Source organism: Mesitornis unicolor, unplaced genomic scaffold, assembly GCF_000695765.1.
Source record: "Mesitornis unicolor isolate BGI_N332 unplaced genomic scaffold, ASM69576v1 scaffold6781, whole genome shotgun sequence".
NCBI classification, from domain to species: Eukaryota; Metazoa; Chordata; class Aves; order Mesitornithiformes; family Mesitornithidae; genus Mesitornis; species Mesitornis unicolor.
This window is the reverse complement of record NW_010163033.1, coordinates 1-21,890: the sequence shown is the minus strand read 5'-3', so window position 1 is coordinate 21,890 and position 21,890 is coordinate 1. Positions and strand designations below refer to the sequence as shown.

General features: G+C 42.4%; 1 protein-coding gene across 1 annotated transcript in view; it reads left to right on the top strand.

Annotated features, from left to right (window-relative positions):
- The window catches only part of LOC104535826 (deleted in malignant brain tumors 1 protein-like), a gene marked incomplete at its 3' end in the record, with an annotated part of 36,880 nt that extends 17,381 nt beyond the window's left edge, over nt 1–19,499 (top strand). Inside the window, exons 8-13 of the mRNA XM_010193801.1 lie at nt 7,473–7,528; nt 7,697–8,026; nt 15,817–16,140; nt 17,243–17,284; nt 18,170–18,481; nt 19,467–19,499. Coding sequence (XP_010192103.1) covers nt 7,473–7,528; nt 7,697–8,026; nt 15,817–16,140; nt 17,243–17,284; nt 18,170–18,481; nt 19,467–19,499 — 1,097 coding nt within the window. The remainder of the gene's footprint in view (nt 1–7,472; nt 7,529–7,696; nt 8,027–15,816; nt 16,141–17,242; nt 17,285–18,169; nt 18,482–19,466) is intronic.
- Nucleotides 19,500–21,890: the final 2,391 nt, after the last annotated feature.

Below are 21,890 nucleotides of genomic sequence, written 5' to 3'. Positions count from 1 at the left end.
TGGTGATGTATCTCTCTTAATTACTTAATTACCTCCCTCAGAGGTGTCACTGAGGCTGATGGACAGCAAGAACCATGCAAGGGCCCAGCTGAAGTCCTTCACCAGAACCCTACAACGGCATTTAAAAATCCTTCAGTTTTGTGCAGGCACAGTTGCCAGTGTTTTCTCCAGAGAAGCATTTGTGAATTTTCCTCAATATTTTTCCTTAATTGAGTACTGCTCATGAGGAGGAGTATCAGAAGGAGCGAATAAATTGAAATCAGTGGAAACATCAGCTTGGGGTACTCCTCTCTGCTCTCCTGTGATTTGAGCTTTGATGACTTTAATATGGGAGCTGATCGGGTTGGGATGTGACTGTTCATGTACCGGGATTTGTGTTGTCTCTGCACTAAAAAAGTAATATATTGATTATTCATACTCAGAGATGCCTCTGAATCAAAACCCTCAGAAATTGTTATGGTTTCCCCAAACTCTCAGGAAATAAAGCTCGAAACAGAAATGTAGCTTTCATAAATGGATCTTATTTCTCCAGTGAGCCTAACTTTGACAAAGTTAGCATTTGGTTAGGCTGCAGGTTTCAGTCATTAATCCCTGTTCCTTACTGCATTGATTTTACTATCAAAATCTAGGTAAAAGGCATATAAAGGCAGTATTAGTCACACCTCACTCCCTGGCACCCCCAGTGCACCAGAAGACCATTTCCATCTTTATATTAACGAATGCTTAAAGGATACTGGAGACAGTCATTGGTACTGGTGGTACCCTCTGTGACCCCTGCCCGTGGTACCTACTGAGATCAAAGGAATTTGCTAGAAACTGAGAAAACCTCTTTATTAAGGCTATATCATTGCCTATGTGAACATGAAAAGCAGGAAAAGCTGCAAGAAAGCAGCACACGCCAAGTTAAGCAACTTCTGTGTTGACGCAAAGCCTTAGCTGAGTAACAGGATGAAATGACCTGTCCTGCTGTCTGCAGAGCCAAGATCACCAATGCCCATTTACCTTGGCATTGCCTTCATCTCTGACAAAGATTTTCCCTCGCAGGATTCACGGGGGTGGATGGGGGCTTCCAGAGGCTGGATGGTGACATCCTTATCCCAAATCTCCTCTGGGACCAGGAATCCAGACCTGACACTCAACACTCAGTTTTTTCCACAGAAGATGGTTTCATGTTTCCACTTTGCTTTATCAATAAATTCGCCATAAATGTTTGAAGGTTCTGTTATCTGGTATGTGATTTACTTCACCTGGGCTTTGCCCTTTTCTCTATAAACTCTTCAGGGGGCAAAAATACCTTTTGCTTCAGAACTTACCATGGTTTATTTTAGTGGAATGTCTGGCAGAAAGAAAACATAGAAAAAGAATGAATTGAAAGAATATGCATTTTAATTATAATTGAGAATACATCTGGGCAACTAAGCAACAAATATTAGGGCTCTACACAGCTTCCTATAGATGGCATAGGTAACAGTATGTGAATATGGACCTTAATAGGTGCAAGCGACCAGGCACATACCCAGGGCCACAAACCTCAACAGAATATTGCATTTCCAAATGTAGATCATACCACAAAGCCGTACAAAGCTCCCTTGCTTGCTTATTTTTCCTGTTCCATGATTTCCACCTTGCTGCTCTTTGGCAATGTGTTGTTTTACTCTCAGGTTCATTCACAGCTTTTTTTTTCAAAGCGGAAAAAATAGTAACCTCCATTTACATGTACATCTTGAAGACCTCAAAAGTTCGTCTGAAGTTGGTCCTTCTCCATTTTTAGAAACAAAAGGCACAACTGTTGAAACAATGCATTACATTTCTTCCAAAACCCACGTTTTGGCTGCTTCTTATTATATTTAACTGAGTAATTTTTTATCATGCTTCAGAATACACCATTTTTTAAAAAGCTAAGCAATGGTACCAATGGTATTTCATGACCTGTGAGAAATATTTCCCCTGTCTTCCCAGGTCAACCCTGAAGGTGCAGATAAGTTCACTTGCGTGGAGATCTGAGTTTGGGCACACTGATTCATCAGCCCTATGAGATGAAGAGCTGCCAGAGCTGTTTCTCTAGGGCACTGCAAACACCTTCACTATGGCAGGGCACTAAACATGGCCATTACCAGACTGTTAGAAATGCAATGGGTTCAGAAAAAAAAACGGGATTTTTTGGCGTAAGAAATGTTCTTAAAAGCACAGTAAGTATATTTAAAGAAATAACACATGTAAAAGTGGGCTATTTTGTGAGTTCACACACACTAGTATTTTCTTTTTTTCAGGGAAGAAGAAATACAGACAGGTATTTGTATAGGAAATACATGCATAGGAGAAAGGCAGTCAGCCCTAGTTTATTCCTTCAAAGATATTTCAGTGGGCTTCTTTACAATCATTAGATATCACCTGAGCTATCAGGTGTCATCATTTATAACCTCATTAAGAGATAACGAGTGAAGAGCTGCAAGAGAAGATGAAATAGGAGGATGCCTGAGGTGGGCCAGTGTTTCACCTGATCTCCATTTGGGCAGAGACATCTCCTCCATCCTCAAGCAGGAGACAGGTAAGGAATGGAAACCACTGTTCTGCTGTTTGTAGCTCTCTCTTATGTTTATCTTCATCTCTGCTTACTTTTAAAGGTATTCTCTAAAGTGGAGGCCTCTTTATGGACCCTACATAAAGGATCCTGGTATATCCAGAGAGGTGCTCATTCCCCAAGGACAGTGCCTGGCTGCCCTCCAGTGGCAGGAGCCTCCAGAACAGCTTTGCATTTTGCCCTTACTTTTAGCCCCTTAGACTGTGTTAGACCCATAATAGACACAAATCCTCATGGACTTTATAATAGTATGGATTTCTGTGAAAAGTGGGTGTTTAAATGCTTTTGGTGAGCTTACTTTTGTTTGGTAATGCTGGAGGAGTTGCCCAGTCAGAGCTGCAGAACAGCATGGAGAACTTGCTCCTTGGTATCATGTAACCTATGGAGAATCTGTCACATATCCAAATGTATGTTCCTGAGTGTGTACAGGCCCCTGTGTCTTTGTATTTCACTGTAAAAACCTTCTGCCCTTGCTAGCTCTCGCACCTACCACTATTACCCCTTAAATACGGTGTAAATAGTCAAAGGTGAGACCCAACCTCACGAGGCAGGAGCTGGGTACCAAAGTCCTCAGCCCTCATCGTGTTTGCTGGGACTAAGGGCTTCTTCAGGGCCTGTTTTGTAAAAAAGACTGAAGAATACTGAAAAATCAAATCTCCTTTATTTGCGTTCAGCCATACTTTCCTACCCCTCTACCTAGGCTCCAAATAGAGGTACACCAAAACACCACCGATCAAGAACTCAGTTTATAAACAGATTAGGTGCCTACAACTTGATAATGTGAATTATGTCCCCACTTTCCATTAACACCATGCACCAGCTGCATGGGATTTCTTGGACAATTAGCTTTATTGCTGAGCAGGCTGTTTGTCTCGGTCACTGGACTGACACGTTAGATATTTCTACAGGACTTTACATTTCCTAGAGAGACTATTATTGAAAGTCCAGCAGCAGCCAAAGAAGAGATAAGTTCATTATGAGGTGGATACGAAGTGCACTGAAATGGCACATGCATATCAGACTTCCGTGTCTTCCACGTGAAGTTGTTCAGATCCAAACCTTTAAATCAAGAGCACTTAGATCTGGGTCAAATCATAAGATTTTTTTTTTCTTTGTTTTGAGAAGAAAAATCTTCCTGAGGTTTCGGCTGTAGTTTTAGAATGTTTCTAAAAGTTCTTTTCCATTTGAAAGTGAAAAAATGTTTGTTTTAAATTGCTTAAGTGCTGTCAGGAAAGAAAACTAGTACATACTGTACTGTTCAGGCCCAGCTTAGAGCTATTTGGATAGAAATATATTGATAAGGATCTGCAACAAACCCACTTAGTCACTTCAGGAAATGACACTGAATTAAAGTAATCCCCACACGGAACTAGGAGCTCAGATACCTGATGTGACGGTTCTTGCTCAAGAAGGTATTGTGACGGGAAGAACATGGATTTGTAGATAGATATTGCATGTAATACTGTGTTAAGAAAATAATAAGAGCATTCATGGACAGAAATAATTTATTTTCATTTTTAAATTGGCTACAAACCTTTAGCTTTGCTTTCTTCCTTGTTCTAGCTGAGACTCGTCTTATCCCTGCCAGTCCAGAGCTGAAAGCGCCCTTTGGGATATCAGAGTCCAGGATGGTGTTGACACCACCACTTCATACCAGGGAGAAAACTCTGTGGCTGGAGGGATCCTGCTAAATTCATGGGTTTGCTGGAGGCAAATCTTTCCCAGCTGTACAGGATGGTCTTCCTAGGTGGAATTCTGTTTTTTTTCATGCAAGTCACCTAACCTGAAATGATACCATGAAAACAAGTGGGAAAGGATAATTTCCAGCATGACCTGTTGTACATTTGCTCTTAATGATGACTTTTTTTCATGCTTTTTCCAAGTCCTTTATTAATTCGTATTTATACCAGCACTACAATATCTTTTGCCTCTCATCCCATGATCTCATATCTCTTGCCAGTAGAATATAAACCTCTTTATAGTTTCTCCCCTTCACCTGAAAAATACATTGTGCCTCAATTCTTTTGTGTAAGATCTCACCAAACCAAAAGCATGTCTTATAGGTCCTAATGCACAAAGGCTCCACGTCTTTATGTTCTGTGCAGTCATAGCTGATGAGAGATGTAACACATAGGATTGTCAGACACCATGTGTGCTTGGCCTTTGAAGATAAGGAGAAAATGTCAGCCTAGTTTGGTCAGAAACAGGCCAGCTGTGAAACTGCTAGATGGCCAACAGGGCATAAATTGTTAGTGGACTCTTCATTTTGACCAGTATTTGTGGTTGTTTTAAAGTAATGTAGGTTACTGGTTTGCTTCGGCAACTTCGTGGCTTGTAAGGATCACTTGGATTTTCCTTACTGTGCTCCATCAGTGCTCACCATTTCCTTGGAGAGCACAGCAAACTGGTGTAGGTCACTGCATAGGCCTCCATGACTTCAGTCTATACTGGTCTTCCCTAGAACAGGGCATGGCAGCTGGTCATGCCCCTCTGTTTTCACATACAGACTCCTTGATTTGCAGAGTTTCAGCTTAATTTAGCACCTATCTTGCTCCATTTCCTTGACTGCTGTAGTTCAGCAATTGCCCTGCTTATTTACCCCCAAAAGCGGTTCTTCTCACCCAACCGTGCCTTGGCCAACCTCTCCTATAGCTGTTTTATTGCTCTGTAGGCTACAAAAGAGATATAACTGCAGATCTGGAACATGCTGGAGAGATCTAGTCCCAGGTTGAAGAGGACTCAGAGAAATATGAAAAGCATTAAAACTCCTTCTTACAGGAGTAACCTATAGAGGACAGAGAGAATTTGGTTGAGGCTTTCCTGACATTTTTAGGATGCTAATCTTTTGGCACAGTTCTCACCAGTTTAAGCTGGTTTAGCGTGGTTGTAAACTGGAAACTGACTTAACTGGTGGCATGGGAATCCTTACCAAACAGCCTAATCTCCAAAAGTAAATCACTGCTTCCTGGAACAACCACATCGCCAGCACTTGGCCACAAAGGTGCCTGGGGAGTGTTTGGGAAGATTCTTGGTAGCCAGTCCGGAACAGCGCCGTGATCTGGATCTACTCATCCGGATGTCTGGATGTACCCAGTGAAATGAAAATACTCAGTAAATCACTTCCTTGGCATTGATCTGGAAGTTCAGGAAGAAAGATCAAATTGCAGAGCACACGCCTCTGGTGTAGACCAGAACTCATTTCGTATAAATTCTGAGGCTGCGTTGGGTGAGAACAGACCACCACGACGAAAATGGGCCCTCACGTGAGTCTCACCTGGTTGCTTCTGTTAAGTGCTGCTCTTCTATCTGAACCAGGTACGACGCCTTATTTATTTTTCTTCATGTTTTCAGGGAAATGTTACAGTCAGAACAAGCTACTAATACAGACTGGCTTGCTGGGGAGTGGTGGCAGTCTCTTAGAACATCGCTGACAAACTTTGTACATAAAATTGATGGTTTAATTTGACTTCTAATTCAAAGATTCAAATAAAATCATCAAATTATAATTCAAAATATAACCTACATGAATGTTATAGGCTGAAAAAGGCTGAAGACTACTTTCTTTATTTCTCTTCTGTGAGGGGAATAGTTTGGGGAAGTTTTTCTCTAAACATGCATCTTCTAATAATCTAGTTTTGATTTTAAATTTTCCTATATTGTACATTTTAAGATGTAGAGAAAGAGAGAAAAACAAACACAGAGCATCCTGCCAGACCCAGGAAATATACTCTTTTGCAATGCCATGTTCCTTCAAACCTCAAACAACAACAACCCCAAACCTTCCTTATAATCTTGCTTACTTGAATGAGATACTTTGATCTTTAATAGCCAGCATGGGCACCATGAATAAAGTTTTGTCAATTACTTACAAAAAGAGATAATTTCATAGAGTGTGGATTAAGAGGTTGGCTATAATGAATTATTTATAAGACAAGAGCAAAAGTCAGCCTACAGGGAAGTTCAGCATCAAAAAGGACTGAGTTGTATTTCAAGAAGGTGGTCAAATGCCAGCACTTCAGCAACGCTATCATCTCTGCCCTTATTCCATAGTTCACTTTTGTCTTTGATTTGACCTGATGTAGACTGGATTAACTTTGACTGGAAAAATCACTTAGGATTCTGTCTTGCAAACCCAAGACTTTAATACTGCTAAAGTGAAAGTCTGTGAAAGTGAGTGCCTGCAGATCAAATGCCAATTTGAAAACAAAGAGAAAAAAATCCCCAAATGAAATTTCTCCTGATTTTAGTGATTGAATCAGGCACAGGTCTTCAGAGCATGCTAGTTCTGGAAGAGCAAAGATACTATTTTCAAAAGCTGTCATTTGAAATCATGGCTTTGACTCCTTTTTTCTTTCAGTCAATATATGTATGCATGTTATATTTTCAAAGGTGTTTGTGTGAGTAAAACTACAAATTATCAAAAGCACATGATCATACTACATGTTTATACTCTATTTTGGAAGAATATTTCATCCCCTGCTATCTGAACCATGATGCCATGGCCTGGTTTAATCAAATATGCAGTTTTCAATACCTTTAGCAAAGGCAAGTAACCCCTTCTACTACCCCAGTGAAATTTGGCAGAGTTCAGCTCCGAGAAGCCCAAGTCTCTGGAGGTAAAGGATGGACATGAGGATTTCTGGGGTTGGATCCCTTTGCTCTTTGTGCTGCCATGAAATAAAGATCTCTATAATCATCCACTGAACTATGAGGAAATAAATGCCTCCTTCCAGACACAAGGAGGAAATTGCAGGATTGCTTTAAAAACACACCACATGTTTGCTGTATGTAACTCTGTATCATCTGGGTACCATCTCACTGCAAAACATAAAATATACTGAGAATTGTGGTATGTTACATCAATGCTAATATACTTTCTTCTTTGCCACAGCAAGTGGTACGCGGTGGAACTCACAGGGAGACTCAGAACCTGGAGGTCAAAACTCGGTATGGCAGAAATTTACACAATGGATAGAGAACACATTTAGACCCAGAGGTAAGAGGGTGAGACACGCTCCTGAGCGCAAACACAGGGGTTGCAAGCTTAGGCATACCAAGTTTAGATACCCTGGCAATAATCAAGTTGAGATGTTTACCTGTCTGTTTTTGCTTTAGGTCCAGAAAACCCACAACTGCGACTGGTATTTGGAGGGGACCGATGCTCCGGGAGGGTGGACGTGTACTATAAAGGCAAATGGGGGACAGTGTGTGACGATCACTTTGATATGAAGAGTGGCAGTGTTGTATGCAGACAGCTTGGTTGTGGTGAAGTTGTTTCTGTCCTGGGAGGGTCTTACTTTGGCCGTGGCAGAGCAGGCATCCACCTGGATGATGTGCAGTGTAAGGGAACCGAATCTTACCTTTGGGACTGTCAGCACGCCGGCTGGGGCAGACATAACTGTGGTCACCATGAGGATGTCAGCGTCATCTGTTCAGGTAAAAAAAGTTATGTGCTCTTAAAAATCTATTTGGATTTTCCTGTTGACCAAAAAGACAAGGAACAGCAGAGCAGAGCTTGGAAATCAGACTAGAGCTGAACTGTTTGCATGACTAGGCTCCTTGTATTTAGGCTGGTCTATGTGATGCAGGAAGAAAAAGATGGCCAAAATACCAAGACAGGTAGCAGCAAGCACTGCATATGGAAATGGTGAAAAGAAGATGGTTCAGGACACTTAAGTCAACATCTGATTACAGGCCATTGCCAAAATCAGAAAGGAAACCAGTTAAGAGGAGATAGAAGCCCCTTCAGGTGTGCACCAAGTCTGTCTGAATTGAAAATCAAAATTAATGCTTGTGACATAAACATAACTGAAACCAAAGGCTGCATAGTTAGAAGCAGCTTATTTTGAAGTAACATAAATAACTGCACAATAAAAGTAATTTTTTCCCTTTTTTCCATGCTTACAGGTGTGGCACGCTCCACGGCTGAACCAAAAGGTAAGGAAGGGCTTTTGAGACACGAGTCCATTACCTCTTCTTGGTCTTCCCAAATGCTCAGACTAATTTTTTACTCAAAAATCATGAGATTACAGCTCCTTGGTAGACAGCATTCTAGAATGGTACATGCTCTGAATTACTAATTTTTGCTCCAAATTGCTATTAATTCATCCACTGTAACATTATTTCTATTCTTTGGATTGTTTATAGGAACTGTATTTGCCACTCATCTACTACTAATTAGGAAAAACACTCCAGGTCTAAGTTTCTGGTTCCTGGATTTTTTACTGTTCCTGAAATAATCATAGCACCCTGGAAACCTTAAAGTACCAATGTTACACATCTTTTCCGGGGTTTTAAGTTTTGAGTTAATCACTGATGCTCTTCATAATACCTAGCCACAGAGGAGTGGGCACTAAAATGCAGGTTTTGATCATATGTAGCCCAGAAATGAAGGAGTTGTTCCCAAAATTATTTCCCCTCAAGACACGGACCTGCAAAATCACACTGTGGTAGCCCTGAGCTGTTGCTGCACTCTGCACATCTATTTTTGCACTGATGGCACCACTGGCAAAGATTTGGGCAGTTCATTTAGAACTGCCATTAACTGACGGAAATGTCACCCATGCTACCAGAAGTTAAGCTCTGCCACATTAACCCAGTGCTGCACAACACCCAGTGTTTGAATTATTTCACCAATGTTTCAGTTCTCATGAACATTCTTACAGTTCTCTAATAATGTGTCTTCCTCAAAAAAGCCCCAAACTTCCATTTCTGCCCCCACATTTTCCACAGGCAGCACTGCTGTGACATCTACCACAGAACCTCTGGCTTCTGCTGGCAAAAGCAAGGGGAAAAAAACAAACCACGAATCCCATGTGGGGAAATTTTGAGTAAAATATGCAATTTATTTAGAGCAGACAGGAGGAACACTGTGAACTCAGGAAAATTATTTAATAGCTCTGCATGGAATTAGCCTTGGGAGAGCCAGTGGCCAACATCATCTTGGTTTTCATAGCAAAATGTGGTTGGAGGGCATGTAGGCATGTGATTTAGTCTACCTGCATGTACAGTTATCAAGACTGCATGTATGCATGGTGAGATCTTTACTATAGGTTCATCTCAGGCGCTCTTAACTGGATATTTTCTTCACCTTCAATTCTTTTAATAATCTTGCTTAATTTTTCCTGGTTCTTAAGTTAAGGCAAAAGTAGAATTGAAGTAAGGTGTGTTTATACCCTGCTGAGACATGCACTAATTTATCAGTCTCCCAGGTCCACTTATAATTACTAATTAGAAGTCATTCTCCTCAGCCACAAGCTAATGACTGAGAAATTGACTTTCTTCTCCATGAAGTCTGAAGTATTGATGATTTCACAGATCCTTGAAATGTGTTCTGTTTTACATGGTGGTGTTCCTGGTTAATAACTTATTTCCCCACCCTATAGCCACCTCCACAGTTTCCTCCTCTGCGCCCACCACGAGCCCAGCAGGGACAGAGACACCAACCACTGCAGGGACCTCAACAATCCACAAGGAAGGTGAGGCACACTTCAGTGTTGGAGGTCACTTCCAAAGCACAAGACAAATCTCATTCTTTATTTCCCCTCAAAACAGCCACTTTGCATCTTTCCAAATGACTATTGCTCCTTTCATAGTAGAATAATGCAGTCAGATATATCTATTTTATTATTAAATATTAAATAAGGGTGAAACTCTTTTTTTCAGCAAAAATAGAGTTAAGCATTGACTCACTGTCCCACAAGACCAAACCTACTTACTTTCATCAACATTTGGGTTCACATGTTCGCTCCTAATTGATGCCAATATCTCCTTTTAACCTCCTCAACTTTCTCTTGGCCTCAGTTACATCTGCTGCACCCACTGCTGTCACAGAAGAAAAGGCCACATCAGCTCCCGAAATCCCAACCACAGCTTATAAAGGTAAGAACAGCCATTTTGCAAGCACTATTTAAAACAAATTTTCTGTTATGTTGGGTTTTTCAGCTGGATTAATATGTAACCATGTAAGTCTGTAAAATACTCATAGCAGACAACTACTACAACTGTATACCAATACCTGTTACTGCCAAATTACAATACTCATTTTTATTTTTGCTCTTCACACTCCTTTTGCTTTTCTCACTCTCGGTGAGAGAAGTTTGAAATGGTTTTGATGCTCGATGTGCAAAACATTAACAGGAAGATCCATTTCTGAGCCATATCAGCAGATGTGGACAGACTTCCTTTTCCACAAAGCCTGAAGCCAATTAAATTCATCAAAAGCTGCTTTCAGTCATTAAGCCTTACCTGAATGCTCTTTCCTTCATTTTCATGGTTCTTCCTCCTTCTTTCAGCCTCTGACAATACTGCAGATCCAGCTGTCTCACCAGCTCCACTTGTAAAAGATGGTGTTACTTCAGCTCCAGAAACCCTTTCCACAGCTGCTGAAGGTAAGAACAGACACTATGCCATAAAAAAGATCTAATAATTAGAGTTTAAGTTTGTTTAAAGCAGATTGCATTGGTAGGATTACAATAACTGATAAAGTTTAAGATCAGTCGACTGCTAAATAATCATCTCAATGAAGAAAGAATTCAGCTTCTGAAACCTTCATTTCTAAACTATTGGGCTGCCAAATTTTGGGAGTTATGTCATTATGAACTTGTAAAAGATGGTGTTACTTCAGCTCCAGAAACCCTTTCCACAGCTGCTGAAGGTAAGAACAGACACTATGCCATAAAAAAGATCTAATAATTAGAGTTTAAGTTTGTTTAAAGCAGATTACATTGGTAGGATTACAATAACTGATAAAGTTTAAGATCAGTCGACTGCTAAATAATCATCTCAATGAAGAAAGAATTCAGCTTCTGAAACCATTTCTAAACTATTGGGCTGTCAAATTTTGGGAGTTATGTAATTATGAACCATTAGGGGCTTTAAGCTGCTTGTACTATTTGTAAAATTTAGGTATTAGCAAAGGTGCTCAGGAATCAGTGCTTTTGTCTGGGCAAAACTGAATACTTAACAGCAGAGAGCACCAACGATTAAATCAGATTGTGACATCAGATTCTTTCCCAATCCTAAAGCTGGAGATGCCACCACCTGACATGGTACAGAAGTAGGGTCTCTAAACCTTTCTACTCATCTCTGCTGGACTCTCTCCCCAAGGAGATCGATGCTTCTCTCCAATAAAGTATTTCCTCAACATTTCACAGTCCCTTCAACATCGCTGTGTTCCTCATCCTAAGCAGGCTTACAAAGACAAAGTTATAGTTGCAAAATCAAATATAGGTCTAAGTGAGCTAAGGGAAAGCCATACTGTATGGAAAAATGTATGCAATGAGGTTTTAATTAGGAGGACTAAGAACATATTGCTTCACTTACCAGCAGTTAAGAAGATTAAAAATCCAAATTTAAGTATTTATTATGATGACGAAGTACAAGGGATAAGTCCTTGTTTCTTCTCTGAAACAAAGTTTCCTGTATTTTCACGCTTTTCTGGCAAAATAACAAATCCAGATAATTTTCAACAAAAATTTAATTCTGTTTCATATTCACGTTTGGTCATTATTGTTCATTGTTCCTATTGTGTTTTTTTCCCCTCAAAGCTTCAACAGATATCGTGACAGACGACTTGTTCACATCTGCCCCAGTCACAGACAGTGCTGAGCCATTGACAACCCCAACACCGCTGTCCACTCTGAGCGAAGGTAAGGACAAGTCAGATACAACCTGTGTGCTTTGTCTTGTTTAGGAGCAAAAATTTAGGAGGTTAGGACTCTGTGTCTTGCATCACCATGCAAGGCACCATTTGGGGCTCAGAAAGTCCAAAAAAAAAGTCTTTAAAAAAATCTTAAAACCAGAATTTCACCAGACCGGGCTGTTTTACATCAGCCATCAGCTGAGCTGGGACCTTCCTATCCAACTTGTGCTGTCCTACCTCCTCTTCTATTGAAGCAGAAATTAATAGGACCAGTAGGCTTTAAATTCCCATGAAAACATCTACCAAGTGAGAGGACTATGTGTACTTTGCCTCTGAACTTGATGGGTATTTTCAAGACATAGAAAAAATCACATTAGACACTATATTCAAAATTCTCTTGTCGATGGACATTTTCTACAGTTGCTCATATAGCTCTCTGCAGAGGAATTTGTGGCCATCATCTTCAGAACCCTTTTCAGAAGGGCACTTCCCACATAAACTGAATTCAGCTCTGTAAATCTTTCCTCAGAGCTCACGATTTCCCAGCCAATATTCTTGGTTCATTCATCCAAGCTCTCCTGATTATAGAATCACAGAATCATTAAGATTGGAGGAGACCTCTAAGATCATCAAGCCCAGCCATCAACCTAACATCACCATGTCCATTAAACCATGTCTCTATCTTCCTTAAATGTGCAGTCACCAGCTGAGCAGATGAGGTCTCTTTAGCGCCAAGGAGAATGAGTAGCCCTGTGTATCTCTGCAAGCGATACTGGGACTGGACAGGCTAACCGTAGTGTTACCATTACCAGCTCCCAGTTGTCTCATGGTCCTTCTGTGCCAGCTGCAAGGACCATTGTGCCATTGTGCATCAGTTTTCTCTTTCCAACGAGCAGCCCATTCCACCTGTTTTTATTGAATTTCAGCTTGCTGATTTTTGACATTTATTCAGACTATGAAGATCACTTCGAGTTCTCAGCCTGTCCTCCAGAGAGCGCACAGATCTCACCTTTCCTTCTGCCACTCTGTACTGTCCCAGTTTCAGTGACAAGGGCTGAGCATCCCATTGCAGTGCGGTGGCTGTGGCTGGTTGCTTCACCATCTGTTAGTCCAGGATGCTGCATAACATGACAAACAATTAGCAAGGCAACTGATAATTCTTCTCTTTATGACCTTTTGTTAATACTGTTTGCCTTCTACAGCCTTATCTTTTCTGTTATCAGAAGCTCAGGGCTGTGACTCAATGCCAGTAGCAGCAGTACTGGAGAGTGTAATATGGATTTGCTCCACCCAGTAACCTGATTTTGAGCAATATTTTCATGTTCTAGATCTAGGATCTATGCACCCTAATTTCTACAGGCATCTTAGATATGAACAGACAAATCTGCAGCACAGCGAAGAAGAAATTTCAGTCAGTGATTTTCCACCTTTTTCCTGCCAGTCATTTCACTTTCAAAAGGACAGAAAAGAAAACTTTGCTGCTTTGAAGAATATCTTACAGAGCTTTGATCAGCTTTTGCTGCTTGCCTTACTTAGTCTGTCTGGGCTCTATTCCAGCTGAATTAAATCTGCACTTCTTTGCACACACCAGCGAAACTAAGAAATGAACATGTTCCCTCAATATTTACTTTGATTTGCCTGGCTTTCAGAAGTTGAACGTTAATTTCTTAAATGAGTGATCTGTTTCTTTAAGCAGGCTTAAGGAACCTCACGCATGATGTATGTATGTTTTCCTAAGAATTACTATGGGATGAAGTGCTTGCAACAATTCAGTGCTTTGCTTATGTCTACTCAACCAAGTATCTGAGCAAACAATTTCATCTTATTCACGCATACTGTGTGTAACAGGGATGTTTTTCAATGGTTAAAGGGGAAAAAAGGCTTTTCTATAGTTCTAAGTAATAATCTCATTACTATCATTTGTATATACTGCAGGTAAACTGTGGTTAGTGTTAAAGCCTCAGGAAAACTAAATGCTTACTGATTCATTTGGTTACATTCTACACTTAACTAAGCACAAGGCATTAACTTCGAAGAGATACAAATATCAATTATTTTCTCTTATAAATTTGCTGAAAGTAAAAAAATTTACCTTTCAGCTGGCTGTAGACACCCCCAGAAGAACACATTAAAGATTCTTGGGACTGTTACTTAATCAGTCCTTTATTTTCCAAAAAAGTACCCACGAAAAATTCAGATTGCTGTTCATATTTCAGATTAATTAAATACTTCTTTACTTAGAAACTTAATAGGAAAGATTCCTCCAGCTCAACAAGGCCATTTTTTCTATCAGCTGAATCACAACAAATTTATTTCTGCCTGTAATTTAAATCAAGATCTGGACATAGAATTTCTAATCTGCCTCTTTCTCACTATTCCCGCTTGGATTTAGATAGCTGATGTAATCCAGTTCTTTTTATTTAACAACTTGCACCATCACTGTGAATATTCAACACCTGGATCAACAGGTTATTTATCTTTTGTCTCAATTATGTATTTTTTTTTCTCCCTGAAATCATATTTGAAGGCCTTGCAGAAGTTTGGGAAGTGAGCCAGGCACGTTGCTGCTGGCATTTCTTTACAGTCAACTTTTGCAGAAGTAAATGATAAGCGTGGTAGTCAGGTGGAAGGAGCTTTGATCACAGTCAGCAAAAAGGGATTAAGGAGAAAGAGTCCTAGGAAACATGGCCCTCGTTGGGAATGGATGTGCATTAGTTGGTTACAAATGGCTGCCAGGTGACAGCAAAATGTCCCAAAATGAAAACCTCGTAATCACTGACCCACCAAGGAGTAAGACAGGTGTGTATACTTGGTGTGGTTTATGATGGCCACAAACTAGGAGGAACTCAATTATGTTGTCGGCAGTGTCTCTGATTTCTTTCTCTGAAAGAAAAATACACTCCAGGCCCATAAAACTAATTTGAAACTTCAGATCTCTAAAAGCCTTTCCCTCTGAAAGTGAGATAAATATGTGGAGTATTTCGTAAGTACCCAGCTCTCCAAAATGAGCCTGCTCTGTAGAAACAGCTCTGCTGCTATTCTGGGGAAAAGATGCTGTGTACACCATCTGTTACGCCAGAGGGTTAGCAAGGATGGGAAAAGAAGCTGAACCAGGTATTATTTAAAGGATTAAAAAAAAGAAAAAAACACAAAAAAAGACCAAAAAACCCCAAACCATATCCCTTAGATGGCAAGGTGTCCCAGGAAAAGGTTGGCTCTGGGTAGTTGCATTTCTCCTTTAAAGATGAGAACAGTGGTAAAGAAAAGGCAGAAAACTTTCCCTCTGTTGCACAAATTCAAAAAACCAGCTGCACAGGTGAGCATCCATAATTCTTCCCAGAGATAAACACGTCATGGAAGAGGACTATACCCATACCCATTGGGTATCACATGCAGGAAGATGGTTTAGAGCATCTCTAATATCCTACAAGAGTTCTGAAATTCAGGATAGGATCCTTTTGTCAGAGCAGATGATGTTGTTGGGTATGCACTCCTGCCTTCACTGGGATGGTTGGTACTTGTTGTGAAGATGGGCTGTGCCACCACCTTGGGTAGACACCACTAATGCACGATGTGGGCTCTTTCTCCTCAGCAAATACCTCTGCCCCGACCCTGCGGCTGACAGACGGTCTTGGCAGGTGCTCAGGCCGCGTCGAGCTCTACCACAACGGCAGCTGGGGAACGGTGTGCGATGACGGCTGGGAGATGGCCAACGCCAAGGTGGTCTGCAAGAGCCTGGGGTGTGGAGAAGCTCTGCTGGCCGTGTCGGAAGCCCAGTTCGGTCCAGGCCATGGGAGCATCCTCCTCAATGAAGTGCAGTGCACAGGGGATGAGAACAGCCTGTGGGAGTGCTCCCACATGGGGCCCACTGTCCATAACTGCCACCATAAGGAGGATGCTGGCGTCGTCTGTGCAGGTACACGAGCGCATCTCTCATGAACTATTGCTTTGTGAGCAAAGCAAGCTGGCCTGCAGCTAAGGTTTTGATGCACAGCCTGTTTCCATCAGTGCAATTGGTTCAGACCTATGAGAATTGCTGTGTTTTACCACATTTTTAATTTTTGTTAACTCGTGCAGTTTATTCACACAAGTTTGTGGTTTAGTTTTTTGTTTTATTATAAATTTGGAAAGGGCGAGTGTCAGGAGGAAGGAGCCGGGCTCTGCTCAGTGACAGCCAATGACAGGACGAGGGGCAATGGGTGCAAGCTGGAGCACAGGAGGCTCAACCTGAACATGAGGAAAAACTTCTTTACTGTGAGGGTGCCAGAGCATGGCCCAGGCTGCCCAGAGAGGTTGTGGAGTCTCCTTCTCTGCAGACATTCAAAACCCGCCTGGCCGTGTTCCTGTGTGACTGCTCTGGTGATCCTGCTCTGGCAGGGGTTGGACTGGGGGAGCTTTCGAGGTCCCTTCCAACTTCTGTGATTCTGTGATTTTAATTCTCAGATTCTCAGATCCTTTGGCTACCTGGAATATCATTGTCAATTTTATCTTACCCCATTTCCTACTCTATTACTTGACGGCTTTATGCATTACTATTTGAACTATAATTTTATATCATGACTATTACATTTCACTCCTCCTATTCCTGATTTCCCTTAAATTATGAACTACGACTAGCAAACCAGTTTTCCTTTTCTTGTATCTAGTAGGAAATTATATTTAGTAACTTCCTTTAGGATTTTTCCAAACCAACTCCCAGTTTTCCAGAGTTAAGATTTTTAGTAAAGACCTCAAGCAGAGTTAAACCCATGACCCAAACAGACACGTGTCTCTTTGAGTATGTTCCACACCTAAAACAATTAAAGATTTCACCTGCAAGAAAACTGCAACCATTAACACCTGGCAGTTAAAAAAGGGTTTGCAGCCTTCTCCCTTTTAGTGACGATGCTTCCAGAGATGAATGGGTTGCCCTATACCACTACTGCTTTCTCTTTTTTTTTTCACATAGTAACTGAAGAAAGTTATTAAGCATTCTCTGTAGCAAAACTAGAAATTCATGTTTCTGTTTCCTTTCCTAGAGCCAGTTACTGCCCCGGTCACAACGGAGCCTGCTCCACCTGGTGAGTCTTTCATCTATGGGTCTTGCAAACCTTTCAGAGCTGATATATTTTATATAGTAACTTGAGCTCTGATAGGAAGGCAGAAAATTTATAGGGAAAAATTTCAAAGCAAGCAAATGCTTGTAACATGCATTTCTGAGATACCTGAGGCTTACTTAAAGAGTTTTGCTGTTAAAGAGTACTGGTATCAATAGGAATGGTTATGTTAGTGATAATCAGAGGGCTGGAGCACCTTCCCTATGAAGACAGGTTGAGAGAGAAGGGGCTGTTCAGCCTGGAGAAGAGAAGGCTCCAGGGAGACCTTATTGCAGTCTTCCAGTTCCTGAAGGAGTTCTACAGGAAAGCTGGGGAGGGACTTTTTACAAGAGCAGGGAGCGATAGAACAAGGGGGAATGGTTTTAAACTGGAAGAGGGGAGATTTAGACTGGATATTAGGAAGAAATTCTCCCCTGTGAGGGTGGTGAGGCCCTGGCCCAGGTTGCCCAGAGAAGCTGTGGGTGCCCCCTCCCTGGCAGTGCCCAAGGCCAGGTTGGACGGGGCTTGGAGCAGCCTGGGCTGGTGGAGGTGTCCCTGCCATGGGGGTTGGACTGGGGGTGGCTTTGAGGTCTTTTCCAAACCAAACCGTGCTGGGATTTCTATGACATACATCAGAGCCTGAAAAAGAAAAGAAAATCTTTATATTTATTCAAAGGTGTATGTTGCACACTATGAGAGTAAGGATTTATGATAGCTGACAAAATGTGGCTTCTTACAATAAGATTAATTTCATATTTTACCACTTTCTGTGCAACACAACAAAACTGGCTTTTGCTATTTGATAAACGCACCTGAAAGCCCATTTCTGCAGCTGCTGAGTGCTCATGCATTCCCCTCTGCTTTTCCAAGACATGTCCCTGAGACTAGTGAATGGAGAGAACGCGTGCTCAGGACGCGTTGAAGTCTTTCACAACGGGAGCTGGGGAACCATCTGCGATGATGGCTGGAGCATGAAGGACGCCGCTGTAGTGTGCGAGCAGCTGGGCTGTGGAGAGGCTGTGTCAGTCAAAACCGATGCCTTTTTTGGGGAAGGCACAGGAGAAATTCACCTGGACGAAGTGACGTGCAGCGGGGATGAGGCCTCTCTGGAGCAGTGCTCTCACAAGGGGCTGGGCACTCACGACTGCTTCCACAAAGAAGACGCTGGTGTTATCTGCAAAGGTACTCACCTTTTCCAGCTTAATTAATGTGAATTCAGTTTTCTAAACCATGCATGCAAGCCAGTATGGGTGAAAGAAGCTTGGCACAAAGGGGGAGCCACTGTGGGAATGGGGACCTTTGGCCATGCACAGAGAGGGGAGGCCGATGAGAGCCAAGAAGGATGGGCAAGGGCACCCTGGTCATAGGTGGGACCAGCTCCTGTGGTCTTCATACATTCTGGGGCCATCTTGTCCTTCCAACAAGGGATTCCTCTACCTGAGTCTGGGGGAAGCAGAGGTGAAGAGCAGGGCTATAGCATTTTCTTCCAGAGAGGACCACCAGCAGGTTTTGGCAGACCGACCTGAATCTGCTTTTGGGACCAAAACTACTTGCCCGAGAGACTTGCAGTCTGACAATAACAATAGCCTTGAGATTACATATTCCTGAAGGAATGAATAAGGCTTCTACTACCCCTCTGAAGAAGCCCATCTTTTCACTTTGTTTTTATTTGTTATTTCTTTTCCTCTCCTCTCTTTCTGGTACCATGCACTGTTCTTAGTTGATGGTCACTGTCCCGTATTAGTTTAAGGATGGCAGACTAGACTGTATGTACAAACAAAGCAAAATGTTATTATAAATTATAATAATATGATTGGGCTAAAGGACTTAAATTGGAATATCTACTACACAATCTATTCTCTGGGTCTGGCTGGCCCAGAGTGTTTTCCAACACCAAGGCTCAGCCTGACCTTCTAGCATATCTAGTGGTTTTCTTTCACCAGAGAGCACACAGAGTGGGGCTGAGTCTTCTCCATACTCATTGCACAGGGTGGCATTGAAAATGTCATGGCAGAAACACCAATGGCCAGGCAGAAACACCTAAAGCCTTCTCCAAGGGTCAGTTCTGGGGAGAACCCTGACTGTGCTGCTGCTTACCACATCGTATAACTGAAAGCATCAGTCTCGGTTTCCTTCTTTTGATGGTTTTTATTTTCTCTCCTGACAGTTCCTGAGAAGCCCACCACACCTGCAGCAACAGGTACGGGGTACTTCAGTCTTGGTTTATTTATCTCAGGTTTAGTTAAATACAACTTATCCCACAGCAGAGCACTGATTCTCCTGGACTTTAGCAGCACTGAGCTGAAATTCGTGCTCTCTCAGACGTGAGAGATCCCTTACCTCACCATTAGCCCCCAGAAACTCAAGGTGTCCAGGTGAACTGGTGGCATCTGAGGACAGAGGTGTCCTGCCACACTGGACCTCTGTGGAGATACACACAACCATACACATGGACTCCATCCACCCTTAAGGGCAGTGGAAATACCACCATACAAATGCCAAATTATGGGGCAAATTGCTGTAATGTAGCTGGATTGGGCATCTCATTATATCAGGTCTAATTACCCCTAAAGTATAAGGTTGCTTTGTTTTTGTCAGTCTATGCTTTGCTCACTCAGTATTGGAAAAATTACTGAAGCGAGGCTTTTATTTTCTCTTGGACAGTCCCAACCGAGTCCACGACGGCTGAAACACCAGGTATGTATTTCTGCTCACTATCAAACCGTGGTGAGCAGAGGTGCTGTCAGACCATGAAGGTCAGCAGGATCCCGACTCACACAGCACTCCCAAGGCATTGACTCTCAGGAATTCACATTTTCAGTCTCCATTCAGGATTTAGGGGACTACCTGCCTTTCTGGCACAGCAATGCTGGCTTCCAGAGCTGTGCCCTGCCCAGCTGCATTATTTGTTTTCCTGCTCAAGCTCAGGGTCTCACTGTATGGATTTTGGAGGTGAAGCACACTATCGTCTCAGCTGTATCACCACAGCATGTGTGCTCACAGCTGATCGCAGCAATACTCTGGCTATGTCCAGCCCTGCAGCCAGATGTTTTCCAGTTACATGGCTTTGTGTGATATTGCAAGTGGCTGATGGTGCTATGGATTCTGGGGCAAAAACATACATTTAAAATGCAGGCAGTATTTAATATCATCTTTTCTTTCTCACAGTAACAGTCGCTCCTAGTCCTGGACCAGCAGATGTTACCGCTCGTAAGTAATACAGCGTTACTCTGGCTTGCATGCTTAGTTGTCTGCCCAAGTTGTGATCAGATATTGACTGGCTCTCTGTGTGCATGTGTAACCTCATGGATCTAATCATTAGCATCAGGGATAGTCCCAATTGCCTCTCCTTTGGCTTCTATATACAATAAAGGAGGGAAATGGGCTTGGTACCAGTGCAGGAGAAATATCTACACTGGTGAAGCACTAGGGAAGGGGAAACCACTGGGGAACACACACACCACCAGTGGCTGATCCCCACACCAATGAGCCCTGTGGGTCTGCTGGGGTTTGGGTATCTCACACGCACCCAGTGCTGGAACAAGACCTACCCTGCAGTTGTGTTTTCTCTCCTGTCTCAAACCAGCCCCTGCAGCAGACACAACACCTGAAGCAACAGGTATGTATGACTTCAGCTTTAGCAGAATTGGGCTAATGCTTGATGCTGGGAGTAAAGCACTGGTTCCCTCCCTGTCAGCAGCCCTTGCTCTGCTCACACAGCAATGAACAGTTACTGAAGCGTGGCTTTTGCTTTCTCTTTAACAGTCCCAACCGAGCCCACAGCAACTGAACAAGCAGGTATTTATTTCTGGTCATTTACTGAACTGTGGTGAGCAGGTCACTACTTTAAAATGTGAGTCTTCAATATATTTAAAGCATGGACAGTGTTTAATTTCATCTTTTCTCTTCTCACAATAACAAACCCATCCACTCTATCAGTCTTTCCAACTACTGAAGCAGCAGCCGTTACCACCTGTAAGTAATGCAGCATTACTCTCTTTTTACATCCTTAGTTCTCTGTCAAAGTTATGATCTGATGATGTGCTGGCACGGCTCTGTCTCCACTGTGTGCATAATCTCATGCATCCAGTATTTAACTCTGGGGATAATCCCTTTGGCTTCCATACAAATCAAGGGATGGAAAATGCTTTTTGTATTGATATGGAGGAAATAACTACACTGAAAGCACTAAGGAAAGGGAAACTGTTGGGTCAGATACACTATACCAGTACAAATTGACATTTGCACTTGATCACCCCATCCTGAGAAAGCCAGGCTCCCTGCACCTCCCAAATCACATCCCCGTCACTGCACAAACTGGGCTGTGCTTCCCACAGGAACAGCCAGGTTCAACGCCCACTGAGGTGGCAGCACCCAAACTGGTGTTTAGCAAACACCCCCCAGGTTTTCAGGGCCTGTCCCACAGCAGGTCAGAAGGTGTCAGAGGCCAGTGGGGATGTGATTTCTCCCCACTGAGGCTGCTCAAGTTTGGGGCAGACACTGCTAACGCCTGCCCTGGGCAGCAGCATCATCTTCCAGGGTCTGAGGCTGATCCCCATGCCAATGAGCCCTGTGGGTCTGCTGGGGTTTG